The sequence below is a fragment of the Mesoplodon densirostris genome, chromosome 18 (genome assembly GCF_025265405.1).
Source record: "Mesoplodon densirostris isolate mMesDen1 chromosome 18, mMesDen1 primary haplotype, whole genome shotgun sequence".
Taxonomy (NCBI): Eukaryota; Metazoa; Chordata; class Mammalia; order Artiodactyla; family Ziphiidae; genus Mesoplodon; species Mesoplodon densirostris.
The window spans coordinates 5,345,469-5,369,771 of record NC_082678.1 but is presented as its reverse complement, the minus strand read 5'-3'; the positions used below and the strand labels follow the sequence as shown (position 1 = coordinate 5,369,771).

At 53.2% G+C, this 24,303-nt stretch overlaps 2 protein-coding genes across 2 annotated transcripts; both read right to left on the bottom strand.

Moving 5' to 3' along the window:
* Window positions 1–222: 222 nt before the first annotated feature.
* CSF3 (colony stimulating factor 3) lies at window positions 223–2,630 on the bottom strand. The gene is made up of 5 exons (XM_060081900.1): window positions 2,618–2,630; window positions 2,351–2,505; window positions 1,834–1,941; window positions 1,540–1,686; window positions 223–1,200 (listed from the first exon to the last, which is right to left on the bottom strand). The coding sequence occupies exons 1-5, from the start codon at window positions 2,628–2,630 to the stop codon at window positions 1,036–1,038; spliced, it is 588 nt and encodes a 195-aa protein (XP_059937883.1). The 3' UTR covers window positions 223–1,035.
* Window positions 2,631–9,286: 6,656 nt separating this feature from the next.
* Window positions 9,287–23,724, bottom strand: PSMD3 (proteasome 26S subunit, non-ATPase 3). The gene is made up of 12 exons (XM_060081337.1): window positions 23,330–23,724; window positions 20,562–20,752; window positions 18,330–18,467; window positions 16,964–17,100; window positions 15,860–16,050; window positions 15,585–15,688; window positions 11,911–12,025; window positions 11,687–11,806; window positions 11,441–11,544; window positions 11,005–11,160; window positions 9,934–9,984; window positions 9,287–9,748 (listed from the first exon to the last, which is right to left on the bottom strand). The coding sequence occupies exons 1-12, from the start codon at window positions 23,547–23,549 to the stop codon at window positions 9,671–9,673; spliced, it is 1,605 nt and encodes a 534-aa protein (XP_059937320.1). The 5' UTR covers window positions 23,550–23,724; the 3' UTR covers window positions 9,287–9,670.
* Between the last annotated feature and the right edge of the window lie 579 nt (window positions 23,725–24,303).

The window sequence follows — 24,303 nt, the reverse complement described above, 5'->3', positions numbered from 1 at the left end:
TGGCTCCACGAGGGCCGGGACCACGCCTGCCTTGTTCACTGCCGTGTCCTAGCACCCGGCCCAGTGTCTGCACCCAGTGGGTGCACCTCCTCTTCCCCTCCTTCGGGCCTCGCCCTCCATTCAACTCCCCGCCCGCGACCCCTGGCCAGGCACCAGCTGGACGCAAGAAGGAGGAAGGACATTTACTGGAGACAAACACTTTATTATCGTGAAGTTTGGCTACAATGAGAAAGTGGGGGCCGAGGGGGAAGGTGAACAGTCGAGCGTCCCTCTCACACCCCGTCACACGAGCCCCCTCATCTTTTCCCTCCCACATTCCCAGTCCCACCCAGCAAGGCAGAGACATGACTGCCCAGCCTGAAAAGGAGTCAGAATCCCGACCCTGACCCCGGCGGGGTGGGGCAGGCGCCACTAGCCTGATGGTGTCTATAGCGCATCCAGAAAAACAAGAGGCGTCGCTGATGGATGCCTGGGCTCCCCACACAAGGAGTCAAAACGTGCCCGAAAAAAATCTTAAAACGATTCCTCAGCAAATTCGTGGGACCCCAGGGTCAAGCGTCCTGGCTCCGGCTGCCTCTGATGGGCTTCGTGCCCGTAGCAAAGGGGACTCAAGGGAAACAGCCAAGTCAGGCCAGAGCCAGGGGTGCAAGGACCCAGTTGGGGAACACTGCTGTTTAAATATTAAACAGGGCTGTCTCATCTCCCACGTGGGAGACTTCCCAGTGATTCCAAAGGCCCCGAGGTAGGCACCCTCAGGGTAGGGGTTCGCTGTGGCTCTCCGCAGAGCCCACCACGGAGCCAGGCAGGGAGCAGTCACAGGAAGTAATACTTGGTATTTACCAACTCCCTCCCAGTCCAGGGAACGGGAAGACGGGAGTTTTTCTCCCTGCTATAGGCGGGAGAATGAAACTTGGAGGTGGTGGGAAGGATCCAGGAGTCTGGGGCTCCTTTCTGTCTTCCCCATCTTTAAATATTAGGTTTAAATAAGCATAAATATTAAATAGAGATAAATACACTGGATGGGGAGCGCTTTGCTCAGGGCTCGGCCAGGTAGCGCAGGACACGGTACGCGAGCTCCAGGAAGCTCTGCAGCTTGGAAGCAACCAGGACCCCTCCTGCCCGGCGCTGGAAGGCCGAGGTGAAGGTCGGCATGGGGCCCTGGGTGGGCTGCACGGCAGGGGCCACCCCCAGGTCTTCCATCTGTGGGGGAAGATGAGGTCAGCAATCAGGCCCTGCTGAGGGTGTAGTCAGCACAGGGAGGAAAGACGAAGGGCTGATGGGCTGTAGACGATCCAGGGTTCATGGTGGGGCCAGGACCGAACCCAGGTCTCTTTAAGGTCCAGTGACCCCGCCTCATGCCCTCAGCTAGGGGGGATGGGGGAGGGTCCTGGGATGAGGTGGTAGCTTCCTACATCCAGCCCACCGAGAATGTTCCTGCCCCAGCCCTAGAGAACTCTGGGGTCCCCAGGCTGGCAGCACCACCTTTGGGGACCAGCTTGGTCCGGGGCCCTAACACTTGCTGCTCCCAAAGAGACTCACCTGCAGCCAGATGTTGGTGGCAAAGTCGGTGACGTCCAGCTGCAGTATGTCCAAGGTGGGGGCTAACTCTGGGGAGATCCCCGCCAGGGCCTGCAGGAGGCCCTGGTAGAGGAAGAGGCCGCCGTGCAGCTGGCTCAGGCAGTCTGTCTGGGAGATGGGATAGGAAAGTCAGGGGACGCTGCCTGGGCTGCTCCCCTCAGGGCCCCAGCATGGAGCCTGGAGGACTGGGGAGCCTTCCAGGTCATCCTTTCCTGCCCGTCCCCCTCATCTCCCTTCTCCCCTCCGGACACTCACCAGCTGCAGGGCCTGGCTGGAGCAGCTACTCAGAGAAGCCTGGGGGATGCCCAGAGAGTGCCCAAGCAGCACCAGCTCCTCAGGGTGGCACAGCTGGTGGGTGGTGCACTGGGGGTGGGAAGGATGCTGAGTGAGGGGGCTGGCAGAGCCGGGCGGCTCCTCCTTCCCGAGTGCCCCCATCTCTCCACATCCACATCTTCCCCTCCCTCCACGTCCCGCCAGGCTCCTCAGCCCCGTTCCTCCGTCCAGGCCCCCAGGCAGCCCCTCCCAGCACTGTCCCCTGGAGGTTCTTCCCCCAGTTGCGCACCAGCCGTCCAGGGCTCTGCCTTTCCTAATCTCCTCCCATGTCCCCTGAGTCTCTCCTCTCCCATCCCACATCCCTTCCCCACGGTTCCCCTTGCTTCCCTCTGCTTCTCTCTCTCCCCTCAGCTCTGCCCTGCGCACCTTCTTTCCTCCTTGCCCGATGCTGCAGTATCTCTGTCCCCTCCCTGTCCCTCGGCAGGCTGCCCTCACTCACCAGCCTCTCCTGCAGCTCAGCGCCATCAGCCTGGATTTTCCTCACTTGCTCTAAGCACTTAAGCAGGAAGCTCTGGGGCAGGGAGCTGGCAGGGCCGAGGGGTGTGGCTTCTTGCACCGTCCAGAGTGCACTGTGCCAGAGCAGCAGCTGCAGGGCTGGGAGCAGACAGGGGCTCAGGAGACGTGCAGACCTTTCTGGGAGCCCAGGGACCCTGCCCTCTGCCACTCCGGCCCCGCAGCTCTCCCCTCCTGGGGCCCGGACACTCACCCATCAGCTTCATGGGGCTCTGGGCAGCAGGTTCAGCCAGGGGTCTGGATGGGTCTGTAGGTTGTGGGTTCTGTCAGGGACCAGGTCCAGGGGCCTTTATACACAAGCCCATGGAGGCCTGGGAGGAAATTACCTGGTGCTGCGACTAAGGCTTAGTAATAACTTCCCAAGATTTATGCAAATTTGGTGTCCAGGACAGTGCAGGGGGGTTGGGACAAAAAAAGTGTTTGCGAAAGTTTTGTGAAATTGTGGAATCTCTGATTCTTCTTTGACGTCTTGCCCCCCTCAAACTCCCTTCCTCCCCTCAGCCCCACCCAGGTCTGAATTGCCCCAGAGTGTTTGAACTGAACCGCTGAACAAAAGCTGAGCCAATGATAAAATGATAAAAGCCCGGGAGGCTGGAGTCTGGTTGACCCCAGGGAAGAGGCAAGCCTAGGCCTCGGGGCCCTCCCTCCCGCTCTCTCCTGGCACGTCTCCTGGGTCAGCCCCATTTGCCACTCTCCCTTGGGATTCTCAAGCCACCTGGTCCCGAGGCCCCCAATTCTGAGAAGGAAGAAACTAGTTGCCCTATTTCTATCCCCCCCCAGTTCCCAGAGGCTGCCTCTCTGAGTGCCCTCTTGAGGGGCCAGAGGCCTGAGATAGGAACATTGGGGTCTTGCCTCCTGTCCCCACCCCACATGTTGAGAGGCATCATCCTGGTTCCTGTCCCGAACTGGTTAGCTGGGAACTCCCCAATCCCCCCCATGACTCATTCCTTTAAGCCCCCGGAATCCTGGCAGAGACCAGAGGAAACCGGATGTCTGTGCCGAATGAAGTAAGACCCACTGAGGCTCTCGGTTCAGGTTCACCTGACCTTGCCCTTCCTCCTCACCCCCGCCCGCACTACCCCTCCCCCCTAGTGTCGCAGTGCTTTGGAGTTGAGGGTCTGGGACAGGTGGCTTCCCTGGCCAGGTTCACGGCCAGCGGGCATGAGTGTGCTGCCCTGAGTGGAGAAGCGCTAGGGTGAGAAAGAAGAAACCACCCGGCTTCAAACCCGAGAACCACGTACTGTTAGCGCTGGAAGGGACTTTGGAGTCTGTTCCAACCCTGTGAACCGGGCCAGTGAGGGAAGAGGCTTGCCCAAGGTCATGGGTAGCAGAGTCAGAGTTATAATCCCGACCTCTGCCTTGGGCCTGAGAGTTTTCCACAGGCCATGGGGGCCTGCCTGGGGAAGTCTGACCAACCGCACCCAAGACTGTCATGTTCTGTCCCAACAGAACGTTGTCCTACCCCAGGACGGGCCACAACAGAGTCTCTTCGGATGAGGAGTGGGTCTGTCTGACTGGGCCAGGCCATCTCTGGGGCGGGGGTGCCCCCTGGTGGCCACAGCTGGCAGGGCCTTCACCTGCTAATCAATTCCCATCCTGCCTCTGGTCCCTGGTCCTGCCGGACAGCCCTGGCCCCCAGCTCCACCTTAGGCCAGGCAACTGGCCACCATGCTCCTATTAAGCCCAGTTCTGCGCCCACCTCCATGGGAGGAGAGGGGTGGGTTTAACAGAACTGTGGGGGGATGGCAGAGGTTCTCACAAACAAGCCTCCTCTCCTTCCCCCTAAGAACCTCCAGAGGACCCAGCCCGCCCCAGATGTTGTGCAGAGCATGCCCTGTACATTGGCAAATGCACTGCTTTCAATAAGCCTATGAGGAAGGTACCAGAACCATTTCCCCTTTTACAGAAGATGAATCTGAACTTGGAGAGGTTGACTTGCCCAAAACTAGCAGAGCCAAGGTCTGCACTGTGCCAGAGTCTTAAACTCTTAACCATTGAAACTCTTTCATTCATTCATTCATTATTTATTTACATAAAATTTATTTATTTATTTGGCTGCGTCGGGTCTTAGTTGTGGCACACGAAATCTTCCTTGTGGCACGCGGAATATTTTGGTGTGGTGTGCGGGCTCTAGAGGGAGAGGGCTGAGTTGCCCCACAGCATGTAGGATCTTAGTTCCCTGACCAGGGATCAAACCCCCGTCCCCTGCATTGGAAGGCGGATCCTTAACCACTGGACCACCAGGGAAGTGCCCACCATTGAATCTCTTGACCAATGTTTGGCCTTCCTCAACCATAACCAGGCCAGCTCTAGACCCAAACTTTAATTTTCACTTACAGTCCGAGTGTGTCAGAGGTTTGGCTCAGAAAATGCTACTTCTAACAAGGGTGGCCAGAATGGTGAAAGGACTTGCGATTATGATTTGAAGAAAACAGGCCATTTTGTCTGGTCAAGAGGAGAGGTTGTTGTGTGGTCTCAAGGGCTAGAAGTGGCACAGGGAGTGGAAGCCCAGCTAGCCAGCTTTCAGCTCAAGGAGAGAGCTTTCTAACAGCCAGAGGTGCTGGAGGATGGGGTGGGCTACTTCCAAAGGAAGTGAACTGCCTGGCCAGGGAGGTGTTCTGGCCTCCATTCCATAGAGAGAAAATCCGAACATTGGCTGGCAGTTACCGGACACCTCTTATATGCCAGGCACTTTCCATTACACTTTTGTCTTTCATCCTATCAACCACGTGTGGATTATTCCCATTATAGACAAGGGACAGCCTCAGAAAACCGAAAGGCCCAAGATCACAGAACGAGTCGGGGGCAGGGCAAGGATTTGTGATCAGCCTTCCCAAGCCCCCGTCCTTCCTATTACACTGTCTCCCTGTTCAGAGAGCTGTATGTACTTCTTGGATGATGGCTCAATCCAGACTTCAGCCCCACCCATGAGAGAATAAAGACCAGGCAGAGAGAAAGCCCGGTTACCAGTCCTGACACCTGCGGGCTGAGCCAGACTGAAATGATCTGGCAAAGGTCCTGGCTCCAGAGACACCCCCCCACCCCACAAGCTGTTATTCATCCTTCCAGCTTCCTGAAGTCTTTCCCAGTTATTTCTCAATGGCCAGAGCGGGTGAGCGGCTTCCACTCCCTGTTTCCATCTGGAACTGGGCTTGGAGTGGCCTTATAAAGGCTCCGGCGTAATGCCTTTGTTGCAGACTTGGCCTGTGGGCCAAGATAGGTACACCCTGAGTTAAGAATCGGTTTTTGGGCTTCCCTGGTGGCGCAGTGGTTGGGAGTCCGCCTGCCGATGCAGGGGACATGGGTTCGTGCCCCGATCCCGGAAGATCCCACATGCCGCGGAGCGGCTGGGCCCGCGAGCCATGGCCGCGGAGCCTGTGTGTCCGCAACGGGAGAGGCCACAGCAGTGAGAGGCCCGCGTACAGCAAAAAAAAAAAAAAAAAAAAAGAATCGGTTTTACATGTTTTAAGTGGTTGGAAAAAAAAATCAAAAGATTTTTTTTCTTTGGCTGCATTGCGCAGCATGCGAGATCTTAGTTCCCTGACCAGGGACCTCGCCCCCCTGCAGTGGAAGCACGGAGTCTTAACCACTGGACTGCCAGGGAAGCCCCAAAAGAACATTTTATCACAGGTAAAAATCATGAAAAGCCAGTGTTCATAAATAATTTGTTTACATTTTGTTTATGTAAGGCCCCTTTCAAGAAGGGCGGGAGTGAGTAGTTGTGACAGAGCATATCGCTCACAAGCCTAAAAAACGTACCATCTGGCCCTTTAAGAAAAGTTCGCAAACTAGTACACAGGACCTATGTACAGGGGACATACAGAGATGTCCTCTGCACTGCTGTTTATAACAGTAAACCAATGGCCACCAATAAATTAATAAACAAATAAATTGTGGCCCATTCATACCACATGCGCCTCTCCACCCTTCCACAATAGAAAATCCACGAGGAAAGCAGTTTGTTTTATTCAGTTGTATTCTTAGTCCCTAGAACAGTGCTGGGCATGGGTTTAAACACGATTACTTCTCAAAACCCATACTGAGTGAAAGGAACTTACTTTCATGTGACACATCATTTACAAAGATTTAAAAACTCAAGACAATACTATATTTTGTAGTAAAAGTATATAAACATAAACTGGAAGGATACCCACTGAATTCATCAGAGTGGCTGCCTTTAGGGAGGGAGGGAGGAGGCCTGGGGAAGGAAAATGGGCTTTTAACTTATGTGTCATGTTTTATCTTGCATGAAAAAACTTGACACGATAACAAAAGGTTGATATTTATTAAAATTGGGTGGAAAGAACATGGGTGTTTCTTATGTTATTCTTTGTCCTTCTCTGTAGTTTTCTAATTAAAAAACAAACCTGGAAGGTAGAGAACACAGGGAACTCTCCAAGCATAAAGATGACACTGAACTTCTCCAGGAAAAGAAAGCTAAGCCAGTGGCGATGAATTACAAGAAACTTCCAGACCGTGAGCAGACAGAAAAATGGTCTATAGACTCAAGGTGGTTGAGAACCAGGAAATCGTGACAAATGACCCCAACTCTGTGTAACAGGATGATAGACTCTCCAATCCATTACCAACCAGGAAAGGGTATGGGGCACTTTGGGCTGGGTGCTGACTTTAAGATGTGTCATTGGGAATAATAATAATTACAACTAATTATCACACACTCAAAAAGAAAGTCATTTTAGAGGTCAGGTAAAGTGGTCATGGGCCAGAAGGACAGCCATGTAGGGACAAAAACCAACCAACCAACAAACCAACCAACCAGATAACAGAGCCACAGACTGAGGCTGGGAGAAGGCTGCACAGCCTACAGAACATGACCTGAACTTGGTATCACGTAGGCCAGTGTTCATGTCCCACCTAAGCCTGTCCTCACGCCCCGGAAGGGGCACAGGGGGTGCTCACCGTTAGTCCCCATCCTTCCTGGAAGGGAATTAAAGATCTCCTATTAGGGGCTTTCCTGGTGGTGCAGTGGTTGAGAATCTGCCTGCCAATGGAGGGGACATGGGTTCGAGTCCTGGTCTGGGAAGATCCCACATACCGTGGAGCAACTAGGCCCGTGAGCCACAACTACTGAGCCTACGCGTCTGGAGCCTGTGCTCCGCAACAAGAGTGGCCACGATAGTGAGAGGCCCGCGCACCGCGATGAAGAGTGACCCCCGCTTGCGCAACCAGAGAAAGCCCTCGCACAGAAACGAAGACACAACACAGCCAAAAATAAATAAATAAATTTTAAAAAAAGATCTATTAGATTTTTGAATTGACCTGTAAAATGGGGAAAAGATTGAATCCTTTAAAACAAAATAATGGAAAGTTTGGATGCTGGAATAATAACATCTTCCACAAAGATCAAAGGGGGAGCTTGGGGAAAAAAGTGCCGTTTCACAAAGCAGACTTTCAAGAGTTTCACTAGGTACTTCCATGGTGGTGCAGTGGTTTAGAATCTGCCTGCTAATGCAGGGGACATGGGTTTGAGCCCTGGTCCGGGAAGGTCCCACATGCCGCGGAGCAACTAAGCCTGTGCGCCACAATGACTGAGCCTGCGCTCTAGAGCCCGTGAGCCACAACTATTGAGCCCATGTGCCACAGCTACTGAAGCCCGTGCACCTAGAGCCCGTGCTCCGCAACAAGAGGAGCCACCGCAACGAGAAGCTCGCGCCACAATGAAGACCCAATGCAGCCAAAAAAAAAAAAAAAAAGTTTCACGACCTGGCAGCAGCTTAAAGGAAGTGGCAAACCCACATCACGTGACCAAGGCTGCGGTGGGATCAGAAACCAAAGCCAGGCCAGTCTAGAACATGCCTTTGCTCAAGTTAGGGCTATCGGGGTATGAAAATCAGCAGCTGGTGATGCACACATGGTGTACCTTTCCTAACAAACAAGACGTTAACCAGCTCGGCGTGCCAGGTACTGGGCAAGGCCCTGGGGGGACAGAGTGCCTCACGCTCTTTAAGAAGTTATCTTCTAGTTGGGAGGATAAGGCTTTCACAGCGACAACCTCCTAAGAGAATCTGATCATCCCGTGAGTGGTTCAGACGCCAGGGAGTTGAATCACTGTGAGGCAGGATGCCTGGAAGATGTGTGGCAATCAGCAGAGCGAGAGCTGGCCAGGAGAGGGAATGCAGCTGAGGAGAGGCAGAGACCCACGCGGCATCGTTCTGATAGCAGAGCTCGCTCGGCAGGAACGAAGGGTGCGTGTACGGCGACGCCCCAGGTGCCAACCAGAGAGCATCAGTGACGCGAAGGACCCACTGTGGGGAGCGCCGCTGGCAGCGGCTGGGAGACTTAGAGAGACCCTGGCAGGTGCATTTTCCCACCACGTGCAGCTGGAGGAGGTGGGCTGGGGGTCCACAGGGAGCCCCTCTCGCCTGACTCCCGCTCTGCTCTCAGGAAGGAGCCCAGCCCCCACTCCCTAAGGCCCACTGGGCAGAACCCTGCTCTCCACCCGCTGCAGCCTTGCTGGAGACCCTCCTCTCCCCTGCGAACCTCACCTGAGGGTCAGACTCGCACCTTGTGTTTGATCCATTGGAAGCCTAGATTCCCAGGTTTGGAGCCAGGAGGTCACTGAGTCTAATCATTTATTTGGCAGATATGGGAAAGGAGCCTGAGAAATTTGGAGAGCTGCCAGTTATTCGAGAGCCAGTTAGCTATGAAAGAGTAAACCCAGGCCCTCTGATCCCAGACCAGAGTCTCTCCACCCAGCCCTCGGCCTCCTCTTCATCTACAGCTGCTTCGGGTCCTCGGGTCATGCCTGGGGTTAGCACTCCCAGGCCAGAAAAAGATCTGGGCCTGTTAACAGTTGCACATGTGAGAGTGAGATAAGAGTAATTAACTGATGCACAAAGAGTCCTGGAGAACTTTTTATTGTTTAAAAATCACAACTGAAGCTTCAAAAAACATACAACCTAACACGTCCCAATTCCAGTGCCCTCCTCCCTGGAGGAGAGCACAGGGCTAGTCCCTCCCATCCTGCTGCCCACACTGCTAGCCAGGACCCTGCCCTGGGGAGGCTGCCTGCTCGCCCTCCTGCCCACGTGTGCTACGTCACTGGCTGGGGAGGGGCCCTGGGATGAGGTGGGGGTGACTGGCTCCCTGCACGCCTCACCCCCTGCACATATGCAGTCTGTGTGCAGCGTGTGGGAAAAGGGGCCGGTTCCCTGGGCAGGGGACCCCCTACGGGGAAGGATAAAGAGCCAGTCCCCACTCACCCACCCCTCCCCAGCCCCCCAGCTCAAGGAAAGCTATCATCATCGTCTTCCGCCATCTCCTTGGCAAACTCCAAATCCTGCTGCTCCCGCTCCCGCCGCTCCTGGGGAAAGAGGGGGCGAGGGCCGGGCTGCTGAGGGCAGGTCGGGCTCTCTCACTCCGTCTCCACCCAGGGCCAGAGACTGGCCAAGCTTCGGAGTTGCCCCAGCCCTTCCAGAAACCTCCCCTCTCCCCTTTCTATAGGGAAGTCTGATCTTTCAGTCTTACCCAAAGCACAGGGCAGCTTACCTCCGCAGACTCCAAGTCCTTGTTGTACGATTTGGGAGGAAACCTCATGGCCTGAAGCACAACAGAGAGAGGAACAAGGTGAAGAGGAGGCATCAATGTAACACCCGCTCGTCGTGCTCCCGCGTGCCAGGCGCCAGGGTATGCGTGGGACAGGTGATCACTCCCTAGCTCAGTCCAGTGGGGGAGCCAGGCATGGAGACTAATTCATTACTACAACACCACGGGATAAGTGCTGAAGATGGAGAATTAGAAGAAGCCAGAGGTATAAATGATCAACCCTCTTGATCGGGCCGGGAGAGGGACTGGCAGTGAGAAGGAAGAGGAAGAATGGACGGGCTGTGGGGTGGAGGAAAGGCGCTGCAGGCAGAGGATCCAGGGTGTGAGCGGGCCCGGCCTGAGTTCAGTGGGGCCAACTGGGGTGGAGGGGAGGGGTCGGCGGAGAGGTCCTGGGGGGGCAGGCCAGGGACACAGGGGACCAGATCACAAAGGGCCTTTCCTGTCTAGCAGAGCACAGCGTTTGCCTGGTTTTAAGTGAAGCTATAGCCCTGGTTTCCTGGGGGAAGAGAGCAGGAAAAAAATCGGCAGCCCAACAGTACCAGCACTTAACCCAGCTCCTGACACAGGGTAAGAGCTTAAGAGCCTTTTGTGGAAGGAGATGGCAGCCCTACCTTTTACACAGTTCAGACTTCGCTAAGTGCCCCCAAGACAGTGATTTCATGTAATCCCGTCAACCCTGCGAAGCAGGCAGGGCAGGTAATACCTCATTATCAGCTTCACAGAAGGAGAAACAGGCTCAGAGAAGGTAAATGACTCAAACTTGGAACCAAATCCAGAACACTGCACTCTGAATCCCTGTCTGATCCTCCCTGGCAACCAGACCCCTGAAGAGCAAAGGGAAGGTGTTGTGGTCCCACAAGCAAAGTCCTTTGCCCCTTCTGGACCCCCAGTGATTTTACAGAGATCGTCTGGGAACTGCGCCCCAAACCAAGCCAGTCTTCCCTGAGGAACCCGTGGGTGCGGAGGGAGGCATGTTGCTGCCCAGCATCGCCTCTGCAGCCCAGGGCTCCGCACCTTGACAGACATGTTGTGAATATCCAGGCAGAAGGAGATGCGCTGGTGGAAGGCGAGCTGGGGCTCACGGGTGGAATAGATGTCAATCATCTCCTTGGACTGGACATAGCCCTTCTCATGGTTAATGCTGGCCTCAATGACGCCATCCCGGATGGCCTGCAGGCCCCAAATGGGAGGAAGAGTCACCAGAAAATCCATCTTCCAAGTCCTAGAACATCTTGTCCCACCTCTTTGTCCTCCTGATCTCTTACACACTCACTTGCGTACACACACCCTCTCTCTCTCTATGGCAACTTCCTGGCTTCACTGCAAGACGGGCACTCCCTGAAGACTAGGCCACTGCTTTAGCCATTCCCCTCCTTGGTCAACCTCCTCCCACCCCCATCCCTGAAATAAGGCAGGAAGGTGACAACCGCGGTCCCTGAGCCAGGCCCACCTTGGCAACAATGAACTCTGCATCCTCTGGGCTATCCAGCTGCAGCTTCTGGGCGATGTCCGCCAGGGAGATTCGGGAATAGGAGAGGCTGATCATGCGCACACCTGGGAGAGGAAGGTGCGGTGGGGAAGATGGGGTGGGCACAGACCCTTCACCCGCCCGGGCGCCCACAGGGTTGTCCCTGCCCCCGGAGAAGCCCAGTCCGGGTCCTGCTCTGCCAGGGGCCCCTCAGACCCTGCTCCACACCTGTCTTGATGACGTTGTGTCGTAGTCTGATGATGAGGGTGTAGGTCCCATCTGCCTGAAACTTCTCCCCAAACTGATCCAGGACCTGGTTGAACTTGGCCAGGTTTCCCGTCCTGACAGCTGCAGTGGGGAGAGGAGTGGATCAGACGCTGCACAGGGTGCACACAAAAAAGGGGCCACAGTACCAGGGGTCCAGCAAGCTCTGGGAGGGGACCAGCCCTTACCCTGGGTCAGAAGGAAGTAAGGCATGAGTGAGCGCTTGAGGGACGGTTGACGGAACTGCAGCCGGTCCGGGATCTCCCCCAGCAGCAGCTCCACCACGATCAGAAGCTTGTGCACCTGGCAGAGTGTGACACAGGAACACAGTGGGCAGGGAGCCCCGCCGGGTGGGAGAAGAGAACGAAATGGGGCTTCAACTCAGCCAGACACACAGGGAAAGAGGGAACGTGGCACTGGGACCAGGCCCACAGGGAGAGGGAAAAAATCCTGAAGCTGTGCTGGGCGTGGAATTGAAGCTCTGCCTTGGGAGACAGGCCTTGTGAGCTTCTGACCCTTTGGCCACACCAGGCCCTCAGCTGCATTTCATCTGGCCAATCGGTGCACAGCGCCCTGAAACGGCAAAGTTCTAAAGGACAGGCAGATGGGTAGGTTCTGTGGCTCAGAAACGGTGAGGAAGTGGGGCCGAGAGGCCCAGGCAGTGGAATGTGAGTCACAGCCGAAGATGCTGGTGGGGAGGTGAACTACGTGTAAAATTAGTTATCTGGGTAGAGCCAGAAGCTCAGGGAAGGGCCTGCAGAACCTCAGCCAGCGAGCCGGCTGGCTGGAAAATGGGGCCCCTCCTCCTCCAAATACCACTGTGGGTACTTCTGAACGGCGCCTCCCGTGGATTCAGCACCGTGCAAGGACGACTACGGGGGAGGGATGATGCCCAGCAGTTACGGAGCCTCCCACCAGGCGGGAGGGACAGGAGCACAGACAGCTAAACCACGTGACAGCAAGTGTCACGATGGAGGCAAGGGGTTAAAACAGGTGGTGGCTGATGGTGCCCACCCCTGGGCAAGGACCCTAAGCTCCTCCACACACACCCACGAGGCTGCCCTGTCCCTTGGCTCTCGGCGTACCCCACGAGTGAGGGCAAAGCCATGCCGACGGCAGAAGTTAACACATGCCTTAAAGATTCTGATGAAGCAGAAAAGGAGGGAGGACGTTCCAGCCCAGGGAACAGGTTGGAGAAGAGGCCGGCATCCTGGAGGGGGTGTGTGGGGGGCCACCTGGAGAGATGAGCGGGGCCCGTCCGGGGACGTGCGGTTTTGAATGCCAGGCTGAGTTCTGAGTTTGGAGACAGAACTAGCTAGCCTGTACTTGCCAGCTAGGAAACGCCGAGCAACTGAGTCTTTGGTTTCCACCTCCCTAAAATGGGCATAACAACAACAATACCTGGCTTGCCTACTTCACAAGACTTAGAATACTCTACTGGGCAGGCAATGGGGAGAAATGCGAGCTTCCTGGGCCAGGCAGACGGGCCTGGAGCTCCGCTTAGTTAGGCAGCTGTGCGGAAGCTGGGCTGGTGGAGGGGATGATGGCGACCAGCAGGGTCAGTGGCTTGAACAAGGGCACTGGTAACATCAGAGAGATCAATACAAAAGCCATGGAGGCAAATCAACAGACGACTCAGCGATGGTGGTGGGGGGGGCGGGGGGAGGAGTCCAAGATGGCCCGGAGGCTCCTATCTGGATCAGGAGGGCAGGAGCAAGGATTGGGGAGGGGTGCCCAGAAGGGCCTGTCTGGACAAGCTGAGGCTGAGGAGTCAGGCAGATGCATGGTGGGAAGTCGGATTTGCAGGTCTGGCTTCATGAAAGGGGTCAGAACTTGTATTATGGGCTGAACTGTGAACCCCCAAATTCATATGCTGAAGCCCTAACCCCCTAGTACCTCAGAATGTGACTGGATTTGGAGATAGAGCCGTTGAAGAGGTAATTAAGGTAAAATGAGGTCATATGAGTGGGCCCTAATTCAATATGACTGGGGTTCTTATAAGAAGGATTAGGATTCAGACGTGCACAGAGGGGAGACCATTTGAAGACGTCAGAAGATGGCCAACTACAAGCAAAAGAGAAGCCCTTGAGGGCTTCCCTGGTGGCGCAGTGGTTGGGAGTCCGCCTGCCGATGCAGGGGACACGGGTTCGTGCCCCGGTCCGGGAAGATCCCACATGCTGCGGAGCGGCTGAGCCCGTGAGCCATGGTCGCTGAGCCTGTGCGCCCGGAGCCTGTGTTACGCAGCGGGACAGGCCACAGCAGTGAGAGGCCCGCGTACCACAAAAGAAAAAAAGAAGCCCTCAAAAGAACCCGGCCATGCTGACATCCTGATCTTGGACTTCTTGCCTCCAAACCTGTGATGAAATAAATTTCTATTGTTTAAGCCACCCAGTCTTGTAATAGCAACCCGAGCAGATTAAGACAGTTCATAATGGACTTTGGTGAAGCATCATGGAGGTCACAGCTGAGCCATGAAGGCAAATGAGATCACCCAAGGCGAGAATGTGGATTTTCCACGCATGGATACACTGTCAACATGCTCCGTTTTGGACTCCAAGTTAAATTCGATGTCTCTCTTTACGTGTTCTCACTCTCCCTGTTTCTACTTAACGCTGGCTCCTCCACGTGGGCCCTCGATCCCATTCCTCCCACCTTGTTCAAGGCCTTGGCCCACCGCCCATTTGCTGAAGTCTCTCTGGGTGGCAAGTTCCCCAACTCTGCCCCTTACCCTCTCAGGCAACCCTCCCACCTCCTTCCTGGCTCCCTGGCCAACAGTCTATAGGCCAAAGACCGCAGTCCAGCGCCCTCTGATCCTTCTTCCGGCGACCTGGCTCCACCACAGAAAACTGTGAAACCGTATCCATCCATAGCAAAATCTGGTCTGGAAACACTGCTTTACCCCACGAGACCTCTCCCTGGTGCACAACACAGCCTTTATGTCAATTACCTGTATTTTTAGCGAATTTTCGAAGAAGGCTTAGTGTGTGTCCTACGTTGTAAAAGCAATCTCACATCGTGCAGTGTACCCCATATGTCGGAAAAGCCATTCCTTTCTATGAAAATTCTACCCATCTTTCAAAACCCAGATCAAATTTAACTATTTAAGATTACTTTGTTTGACCACAACTGAATCTGCCATTCTCTGAACTTCTGAACTGAAACAAAACCAACCTCCCACCACACTGAGCTAGTCACTGCCCGTGCTCACCCTGCTCTCTTTCAAGGGCACTAGGAGGTGGACGTGTTAACGTGAGAGCAGAGGTTTGTAGCTGGGAAAGCTGGGTCCTGATCCTGGCTACCAGGCTCTGTGCCTTTGCACAGGCCCTCAGCCTTCTGAGCCAGTGCTCCTGCTCTCGCTCTTCGAGGGCGGGCACCACCTCTTCTTCTTCTCTTCTATCCCTTAGTGCCCAGCGTCAAGGTCAGCACTCCAAAAACTACCTGGTGACTGACGGCTTTGCCACGGCCAAGGTTTACCTCCACCCGAGTCAGCCAGCCTTAGGGAGAGCTCTGGGTTCCCTGGCCACAGACAACACTGCTCCCGAAGGGGCATGTGAGGGGTCAGGTAAGAGCCTGGGGTTTATCAACACAATCCAGGCCCTCACCTGGAATGACTATAGGGGGTTCTGGGGAATCGGGAATATTCTAAACCTACGTACCAGGGAGAATACTGGGAACATAAACTGCCAGAGGTGCACGTAGTGTCTGCCTAACGTACCCTGAACAGTGTCACGTGCAAACAGACATGCGATGCCACCTTTAGGGTAAGAAGATTAAGGACCTCCTGGGCTCCTCAGATAGGGAAACGGCACTAACATGGTATCAGACAAGTAAGGGGGTCAAAGGGGTGAGAACTGCTGCTCACCGTCTGTTTGAAGCCGACAGCTGTGTGCTGAGGGGCCTTGCGAAGGGCATTGGTCATTGTCCTCCGGGCCTCTGAGTACTCCAGCTGGATGGCTTTGATGCGCCCTGGGTGTGGAGAAGAGAACTGATCAAGAGGATGGTGTGATCCAAACTCCGGCCCCCCGCAAACCAGAGTGCCAAATGGGCACTCTTATGCACCAAGGGCACCACTTTCTTAGCAAATTTGCACCGACTGAGCCCGAGACACCTTCCGGCTGGGGGGCGGGCCCTGCTCACCTGTATAGTAGAGGTACCTTGCCCACTCATTGTTGTTGGCCTGCTCGGGGAACACAGACTTGGACACCAGCTTCTCGGCCTGGTCGTACAAGCTGTAATGCAGGTAGTTCCGCAGCAGGAGGTTCAGCAGTGTGGCCTGCCCGTCCGCGTCATGCCGCAGGGTGGCGGTCCGGAGCCGAGCGTGCAAGAAGCTTCCAGAAGGAAAGAAACGGGAGGTCAAAGCCTTCACATGACAACTCTTCAAGCTGCCTCTGACCGCTCCATTCTCTCTCAATTCCTAAAAAAGTGATTCAAACTGCTTTTCTGGTTATTCACTGAATACTCAACAAATGAAGCACTAGTCCAGGTGCACAGAAGGACAGAACTCTGCTCAGGGGACCTGCATTCTAGTGGGGGGAGACAGACAGCCATCACGATGAGTAAGCGTACCATGCAGCTCAACGGAAGGTGGTGGGGTGACGTCGAAGTCAGGGTAAGTGCGATGGGAACCGCAGGAGGAGAGGAGGATGGGGTTGCACCTTTAAATAGCCCAGTCAGCGTAGCACTCACTGAGAAGGTAACAGCTAAGCAGAGGCTTGAAGGAGGCAGGGAGGAGAGCGTTCTCGGCCGAGGGAAGAGTGTGCTGGCGTGCCCGCGATGGAGCGAGGCGGCCAGCGTCGGGGGAGCAGTGGAAATAAAATCAAGGAGGCAGGAACGGGGGCCAGACCCCATGGGGCCTAATAAGCTTACATCGTGAGGGCTTTGGCTTTTCCCTGAGGGAAACGGGGAGCCGCTGCAGGTTTCAAGCAGAGGAGTGAAAGGTTTTCCAGCCTGAACCTGCTTGTACCTCTGACCCACTAACGAGTCCTCCCCTGACGTGTGGTGAAGGGAAGAGCCTGGGAGGCAGGACTTAACAGGCCACTGGTCGTCTCCGTTTCCTCATCTAGTCTCAGCCTCGCTCTCAAACCCTCGCACAGCTCAGGGCGTGTTAACTATTACCCCCACTTCCTGCTGGGCACGTTACATCTCCCAGCCCACGGCCCCCTGCAAGTCCACAGCTCTGTGGTAGTGCCTGACCATGTCTCTGACCCCACGGGCCACAGGCCAGCCCGCCGGCCACAGTACCTGCGCACCACATCCAGCTTGTCCAGGAACTCATAGACCCGGGCATGGTAATAGTAACACTTTGCGGCCACAAGGTCCAGGGCCCGGCGGTTCTGAGTGCTGATCTTCTGCATTAGGTCATCAGAGATCTTCTGTGCCTGGGGAGGCAGCCAAAAGAGAATCAAGCATCAGTGTTTCAAAAAGTTAAACACGGAGCCAGCAATTCCCCTCCTAGGCATACATCCAAGAGAACTGGAAACATACGTTCACATAAAAGCTTGCACACGAACATTCCTATCAGCATTATTCACAATAACCAAAACGTGGAAACAACCCAAGTGCCCATCACCCAATGAATGGATAAACAAAATGTGGTATATCTATATGATGGAATTTTACTCAGCCACAAAAAGAACAGAGTACAGATATATGCCACAACATGGACAAACTTAGAAAACATCATGCTACAGAAAAAAGCCAGACACAAAAGGCACATATTATATAATTCCATTTAGATAAAATGCCCAGAATAGGAAAATCCACGGGACACAAATATTAATAGATGACTGGGCTGCGGTGAGGGAAGAACAGGGAGTGACTACAGATAGGTACGGCGCGTTTTGGTGGGGGCAGTGATTAAACTGGTCTGGAATTCGATAGTGAGGGCGGTTGCACAACCTTGTGAATATACCAAAAACCACTGAGTTGTACACTTTCAAGGGAGGGAATTATTTCTAAAAACCAACCAAACAAAAGCCAACCAGTGGCAGAGCAAGGAAAAAACAAAACAGAGGACTGAGGAGACCTGTCACTTTTTGGGCGTGCTCTTGGGACAGTAGCTAAGCCTGACAAAGGAGCTGGCCCCGGTTGGAAGGCGTGGTGGAAGAGTGGTATCCAAAATGGAGTCTTTCAGTTTCATAATAATAGCTACCATTTATTAAAATGTTGCGAATGCTTACACGTGCAGATCATTGAGCTAAGTATTTTTAAAAGATATTATTTTATTTAATACGAACAATAATCTTTTAAGGTGGGCAGTGTGTCTCATTTTACACACAGCTAGGAGAAATTAATTTGCCTAAGGTACAAATGGGATTTGAACCCAGGTATTTCTGTCTCCAGATCTACTCTTCTCAAAAGCATCCACCATACTGGGATCGCGCCACAGACGGGTACAGAGTGACCACTGCCAGCCCTTTCCCAGAGCCTGAGCAGGAGCTGAGGGGTCTTCCCCGGATGCGGGGCGGGGTGCATTCCCACACGGGGGAACAGCCTGGGGGACAGTTAATAACCCAGCGATTGTCTATTTCTTCACTAGAGGCACTATCCCCCACTAAGCCCACACCCCGCCTGGGGCGCGTCAGTCGCTCGCACCGGCCCTGGCTACCTCTTTGTAGCTCTTGCTGTTCATCAGGAAGATGACCACGAGGAGCTGGAGGTAGGCTTCCACTTCGGGCAGGAGGGGAGCCGACGCAGCTTTTCCTGTTCGGGGACGGAACTGCAAATCGGCTTCTGTGTCCATGGGCTGGAGAGGACATGAGTCACCGTGGAAGAGCTCAGTCAGATCAGTCAACCAAGAATTTATTAAGCACTCACTATGTATTTCAACAAATATTTAATAAGTGTCTACTACACGCCAAGATTTTTCTAGGTGCTGGGGATACAGAAATAAAGATGACACAGTCTCTTTCTGAAGGCAGTCAAGGAGGCTGGCAATACAATAAATTCAGAAAAGGGTTACAGGAGTGTAACATCCTTACAGAGTATAATGTGGACCGAAAGGATGATGTAAGGACCCCTCAGAGAGCCTACAGTCTAAGTCAAGATTAAACCACCATACCTGGAACCACTGCGAATTCTATCAGGCAGGGTTAATAAAGGGATACAATTCTAGAGATGAGATCAAGAATAATGAGACAGGGTGTTCCCTGGTGGTCTACTGGTTGGGATTCTGGGCTTTCACTGCCGTGGCCTGGGTTCAGTCCCCGGTTGGGGAACTGAGTCCTGCAAGTCGTGCGGCGTGGCCAAAATTAAAAAAAAAAAAAAAAGAATAATGAAACAAACAAAAAAAATTTTTTTTTTGGTGGGAACAAAGGAATTTTTGGGGAAACTGACATATACATAGTACTTACCTTCAGATCTAGTCACCAAAACTGGAATAATGTGTAATAGATCAAAAGACGATCATGGTGGGTTACTTTAGAGATGTAAAGGTTAAAAAACATTCCAGGTGGGGTTGGGAGAGGGTGCTTTTCCTTTTTCCCAGACAGTAAAGTCTTCACTGTCCATCTCAAGGATTCTCTGAGTTTTTACATCTATGAAACAGACTGTAAGCATCCAGGATTTTAGGGAGATAAAGGTGGCTGAAGGGCCAGTGAGGTTGGAGAGGGGGCAGGACCCGAACTGTATCGTGGATGATAAGGGGAGTTTTACAGCCAGAAAGGAAAAGGAGACGTTCCTCCTGGCACGGAGACCGCAACCACCAGCAAACTAACTTCATCAACATGCGCTCTGTGCCGCACCCTGTTCTAAGAGCTTTCCCCCTCCTCCTCGCCCCCCCAAATCTGTTCATCACATTTACCAAGAGAAGAAAATGAGGCCCAAGGAGGTTAGGTCATTTGCCCAAGTCCCACAGATACCAAATGGTAGCGTTTGGATTCAAATTCAACACCCCCTCCAAAACCTGTGCTCTCAACCACTGTTCTTTTTTTTTTTTTTTTCCTTTTGCGGTATGCGGGCCTCTCACTGTTGTGGCCTCCCCCGTCGCGGAGCACAGGCTCCGGACGCGCAGGCTCCGGACGCGCAGGCTCAGCGGCCATGGCTCACGGGCCCAGCCGCTCCGCGGCATATGGGATCCTCCCAGACCGGGGCACGAACCCGTATCCCCTGCATCGGCAGGCGGACTCTCAACCACTTGCGCCACCAGGGAGGCCCAACCACTGTTCTTTTGTTCTTTTTTTTTTTTTGGCCGGACCACGCGGCATGTGGGATCTGTGGGATCTTAGTGCCCCAATCAGGGATGGAAGCGAGGAATCTTAACCACTGGACCCGCCAGGGAAGTCCCTTAACCACTGTTCTATATATCCATCATGGTGAAGCTTTGGAGGCAAAAAGGCGGTGGAATAGGCCCCCTGTTGGGGGTGCTGGGAAATGAGTGTGGCTGGAAGGGTCCTGATTCCTGGCTCTTCTTCCTGACTCAGAAGAATGACTCTAGGCTTCCCTGGTGGTGCAGTGGTTGAGAGTCCGCCTGCTGATGCAGGGGACGCGGGTTCATGCCCCAGTCCGGGAAGATCCCACATGCCATGGAGCAGCTGGGCCCGTGAGCCATGGCCACTGAGCTTGCGCGTCCGGGGCCTGTGCTCCGCAACGGGAGAGGCCACAGCAGTGAGAGGCCTGCGTACCGCAAAAAAAAAAAAAAAAAAAAAAAAGAATGACTCTACAGGGCAGAAGGACGGTCGCCTTGTTAGAGGGCAAATGAGTATCAAGAGGGGCTGTCTTGCTTCATGACTCTGCTATGGCAGGTAACAAGACAGGTCTCCAGGATAGGAAACAGTTACACAGGGTGGAATGTGTGTGTCAAGCCAAGCCTGCACCCTTCACGCTGGCCTGACTCACTTACCTCTTCCAGGAAGGGTAGCAAGAAGTCTCGAGTGGCATTGTTGGAGGTGAAAAAGCCATGCACAGCCTTGTACAGAACGTAGTGGTTGAGGCGGCGTGATGTGGAAGGCAGCATCCGCAGGGCCCGCAGCACGAACCGAGGCTCCTTGCCTGAGACTGCCTTCTCCAGCTGTTTCACGTGCTCCTTGATGTCTGTGGAGGATGAGGGGAGAAAAATGTTAATTCCAACTCCTACTCCCCCCACCCCCCCGCCACTCCAGCCCAGCAGTCCTAGGGAGCCTCTTACAAATGGCAGGATGTGGCCAATCACCGCTTTTGCCCTAAGAGCAATAGTTATGGATGCCATACATTGATTTTAAGACATAACCAAGAGACAAAGAAAAATAAAGACGGGGTAGGGCAAGGAGTAGAGGGTGACAGAAAAAAGAAAAAAACAATGAAAACCAAAAACACATGGAGATTTAGCATATCTTCAAATAGGAAGAGACGTCTCAAATCCTTCTGAGAACCGTAAACAGAAGAAAAATATCTGCAACACATGTGACCAGAGATTCATATTCCTTTTCTACAAGGAGCTTGTATAAAGGATTAAAATAAATAAAAATGGGGCTTCCCTGGTGGCGCAGTGGTTGAGAGTCCGCCTGCCGATGCAGGGGACACGGGTTCGTGCCCTGGTCTGGAAAGATCCCACATGCCGCGGAGCGGCTGGGCCCATGAGCCATGGCCACTGAGCCTGAGCATCCGGAGCCTGTGCTCCGCAACGGAAGAGGTCACGGCAGTGAGAGGCCCGCTTACAGCAAAAAAAGAAAGAAAGAAATAAAAATGAACATGAATGGACAATACAAAAAGAGGAACGACAAATAACAGACGTGAAAAGTATATTTCACTAGTATTCAAATAACCGCAAGGGAAAACATTTTTCAATTACCATTCTAGTGGTATTTAAAAATGATAACATATAGAGTACAGGGGTGAGCAAGACACTTCTGCTCGTATAACGTATATCAGTTCAGTTTTTCTGGACAGTATCTACCAAAAACCTTAAAAACAAACGTAAATACCCTTTCAATTCAGGAATATCTAATGAAGAAATAATTATAGAGGTAGATCAAAAACTTGGAAACAGAGATGATGGTTGCAAAGCTATTTGTAACAGAGAAAAATAGAAACAACTTAAATATCCAGAAATAAGGGAATGCAATCAATTGGTAGTTTCTCAGTTACCTTTGTATTTTTAGCATCGGGTGCCGGTGTCACATTAACGATATAATAGTAATAACAGCTAATATTTATGGAGGATTTTACTATGCTTTCATCATGTATTAGGCACAGTTGTAAACATTTTAATCTTCACAACAACCCAATTAAGTAGGTACTATTACTTTCATTTATAGAGATAAGGAAACTAATCCCAGAGCGTACATTCTTAGCCATTATATCAGTTATTCAATAAATGTTTCTGGAATACATTGAATGCTTTATGGACATGTTACATGAAAACACACAAAATCATCTGTATTTAGTTATGCCTTGTTCCAAACTGTATACATAAACCTGATCTCAATTATGGGAGAATAGCTCAAAAATTCAGAGGAAATAATGTTAACCACGGTTGGTTTTTTTTTCCCCCTGCTACTTTAGACCTCTCATATTAAAACGTTTATAAGAAACATATGTATATACCCAGTAGGTAATGCTGAATGGCACCTTTGCCACTGGTTGACTATCGTTATTTTATGTAAAAGGATCTTTATTAGATACTGAGCCTGCTATCCAACTTCAGAGTAGAAGCTGAGGCAGTCAACACTATCACGTCCTCAAAGCACCACCCAGGAGCCTAACTTTGCTTATTTCAATGTTTCCGAGCTAGTTTCTCGTGCAGTTAAGTAGAGAGAAAACCCGATAAACAGTCCGGTCCTACGTGATCCAGAACCAGAAAAGAGCACCAGGGTCACAGTGGGAAGCTCTCACTCTACCCACTCCAAATGTGGACAGGATGCTCTAAGCAGGAAAAGTGAAATATGAACTTGGAGGAACAAGAGGATGATGGGAAACAGGGAACAGGCACCTAGGAGAAAAGAAATGGGAGTGGTATATAGTTTACGTGGAAGGTGAACATTAGGAACCCAAACAAACATCCGACACCTAAAAAGGTGAAGTGTGTAATGTGTTTAAACTCTTTAGAAACAGAGTAGGAGTAAGGGCTTGCAGGGAAAGAAAAAGAGCAATGGGATCGTTTGGGCACCTCAAGTACAGCAACAAGGAAGCAAGATACTAGGGAGAAAGGGCTCTTTGAGGGGAGTTTGCTAAAGGTAGTTAAGACAACAGAAACCATTCTTAAAATGCAGGGGCCAGTATTTGGCGTCATTCTGACCCCCTTCAAACATAAATACAGACACCGGTTTTTAGAGAGATCAATCGTGCACTGGGGTCACTAGAATCTGTCCGGTGGGATGTAAATAGAGTAATAAGGTGAAAGGAGAGAACTCAGAAGAGAAAGTCTATGGGCCCAGTGAGACCTACTTCTAGATGCAATCCCCGGTGGGGGGTGGGGGGTGCGAAGGGAGGAGTCCTGAGCCTAGAGAGAATGTTCAGTTATCCGGGCTGGGGTCGGGAGTGTCAGGGTAGTGGGGGCAGGCATTTGGGGGTGATCCCAAGGAACCCTCAAGTCAAGGTGGTGGAGGCTGCGCTGGGATCCCAAGGAGAGGGTGGATCACCGCGGCGCTGTCACCCGTGATAATGGCACGTCCCCGGCCCGGGCTCTCTTACCCTCCAAGGTGACGGTGTCCAGCTCTCGTTGGGAGTGCTCAGCCGCCGCAGCCGCCGCCTTGCCATCAGTTTCGCCAGTTGATCCGCCACCCGCCGCCGCCTCCTCTTTCATCTCCACATCCTGGGGCGCCGGGGGCGGCGGGGGTTCTTGTTCCCCTCCGCCGGGCGGCGGCTTCGCCTTGTCCGTGCCGCGGCGCCGCGCCGAGCCCTCCTGCTTCATGGCGCCCGGAGTCGCGGCCTAGTCCGGGGACCGAGGCCGGGGCCTCGCGTGAACCCTCGCACCGGAGACCAGGAACCGAGCCGGGCCTGCACACGAGCGCGGACTCGCGTCGGGCCGCACGATGACGGAGCACCTGCAAACCCCTTCCCGGCGCTGGGCCTTCTGGGAAACGCCAGGCCGGGCTGGCCGATGACCGAGTCATCAAAGGGGAAAAAAGTCAACCGCCGAGATGCAGGATGGAGGCGGATCTTCGCAGAAAGAGCGGGGAGGAGCCTTTATGAGTTTGCGGGGCTTGCTTTGGAGGGCTCCAGTGTGTTGATTTTTTTTCTTGCGCCTCTCGAGTGCATTTCCGTATATGTCCACAAGAGGTCACCTCAGGCTCCAACTGGGTTACCGCGGACTCTAAGAGCACCCCACCCCGCGTGGAGTGGGTAGGGCCTATCGGAACGCAGGGCGTGATGACGCCACGAGTTGCTGGGCGGGTTTCGTGCCTAAACTCGCTCAATTTGCGCCCGGTAAGGGGTCACTTTTGATATCCAAGAGGCTGGTCCTCAACCGCCGCCCAAAGGGATGTGGAGCTAGGTTGTTGGGCTTAAAATAAAACCAAACTGGAGACAAGGAAGAACCCTATGGGATTCAGACTTCCTTGTCCGAGTTTAGCTCGTGCTGAAAATAAGGCATAAAATCTCTGCAGCCTGGGAGTGCGGATGGGGGCAAAGTGCATTTGTGTGTGATTACTTAAGTTTAATAAAAT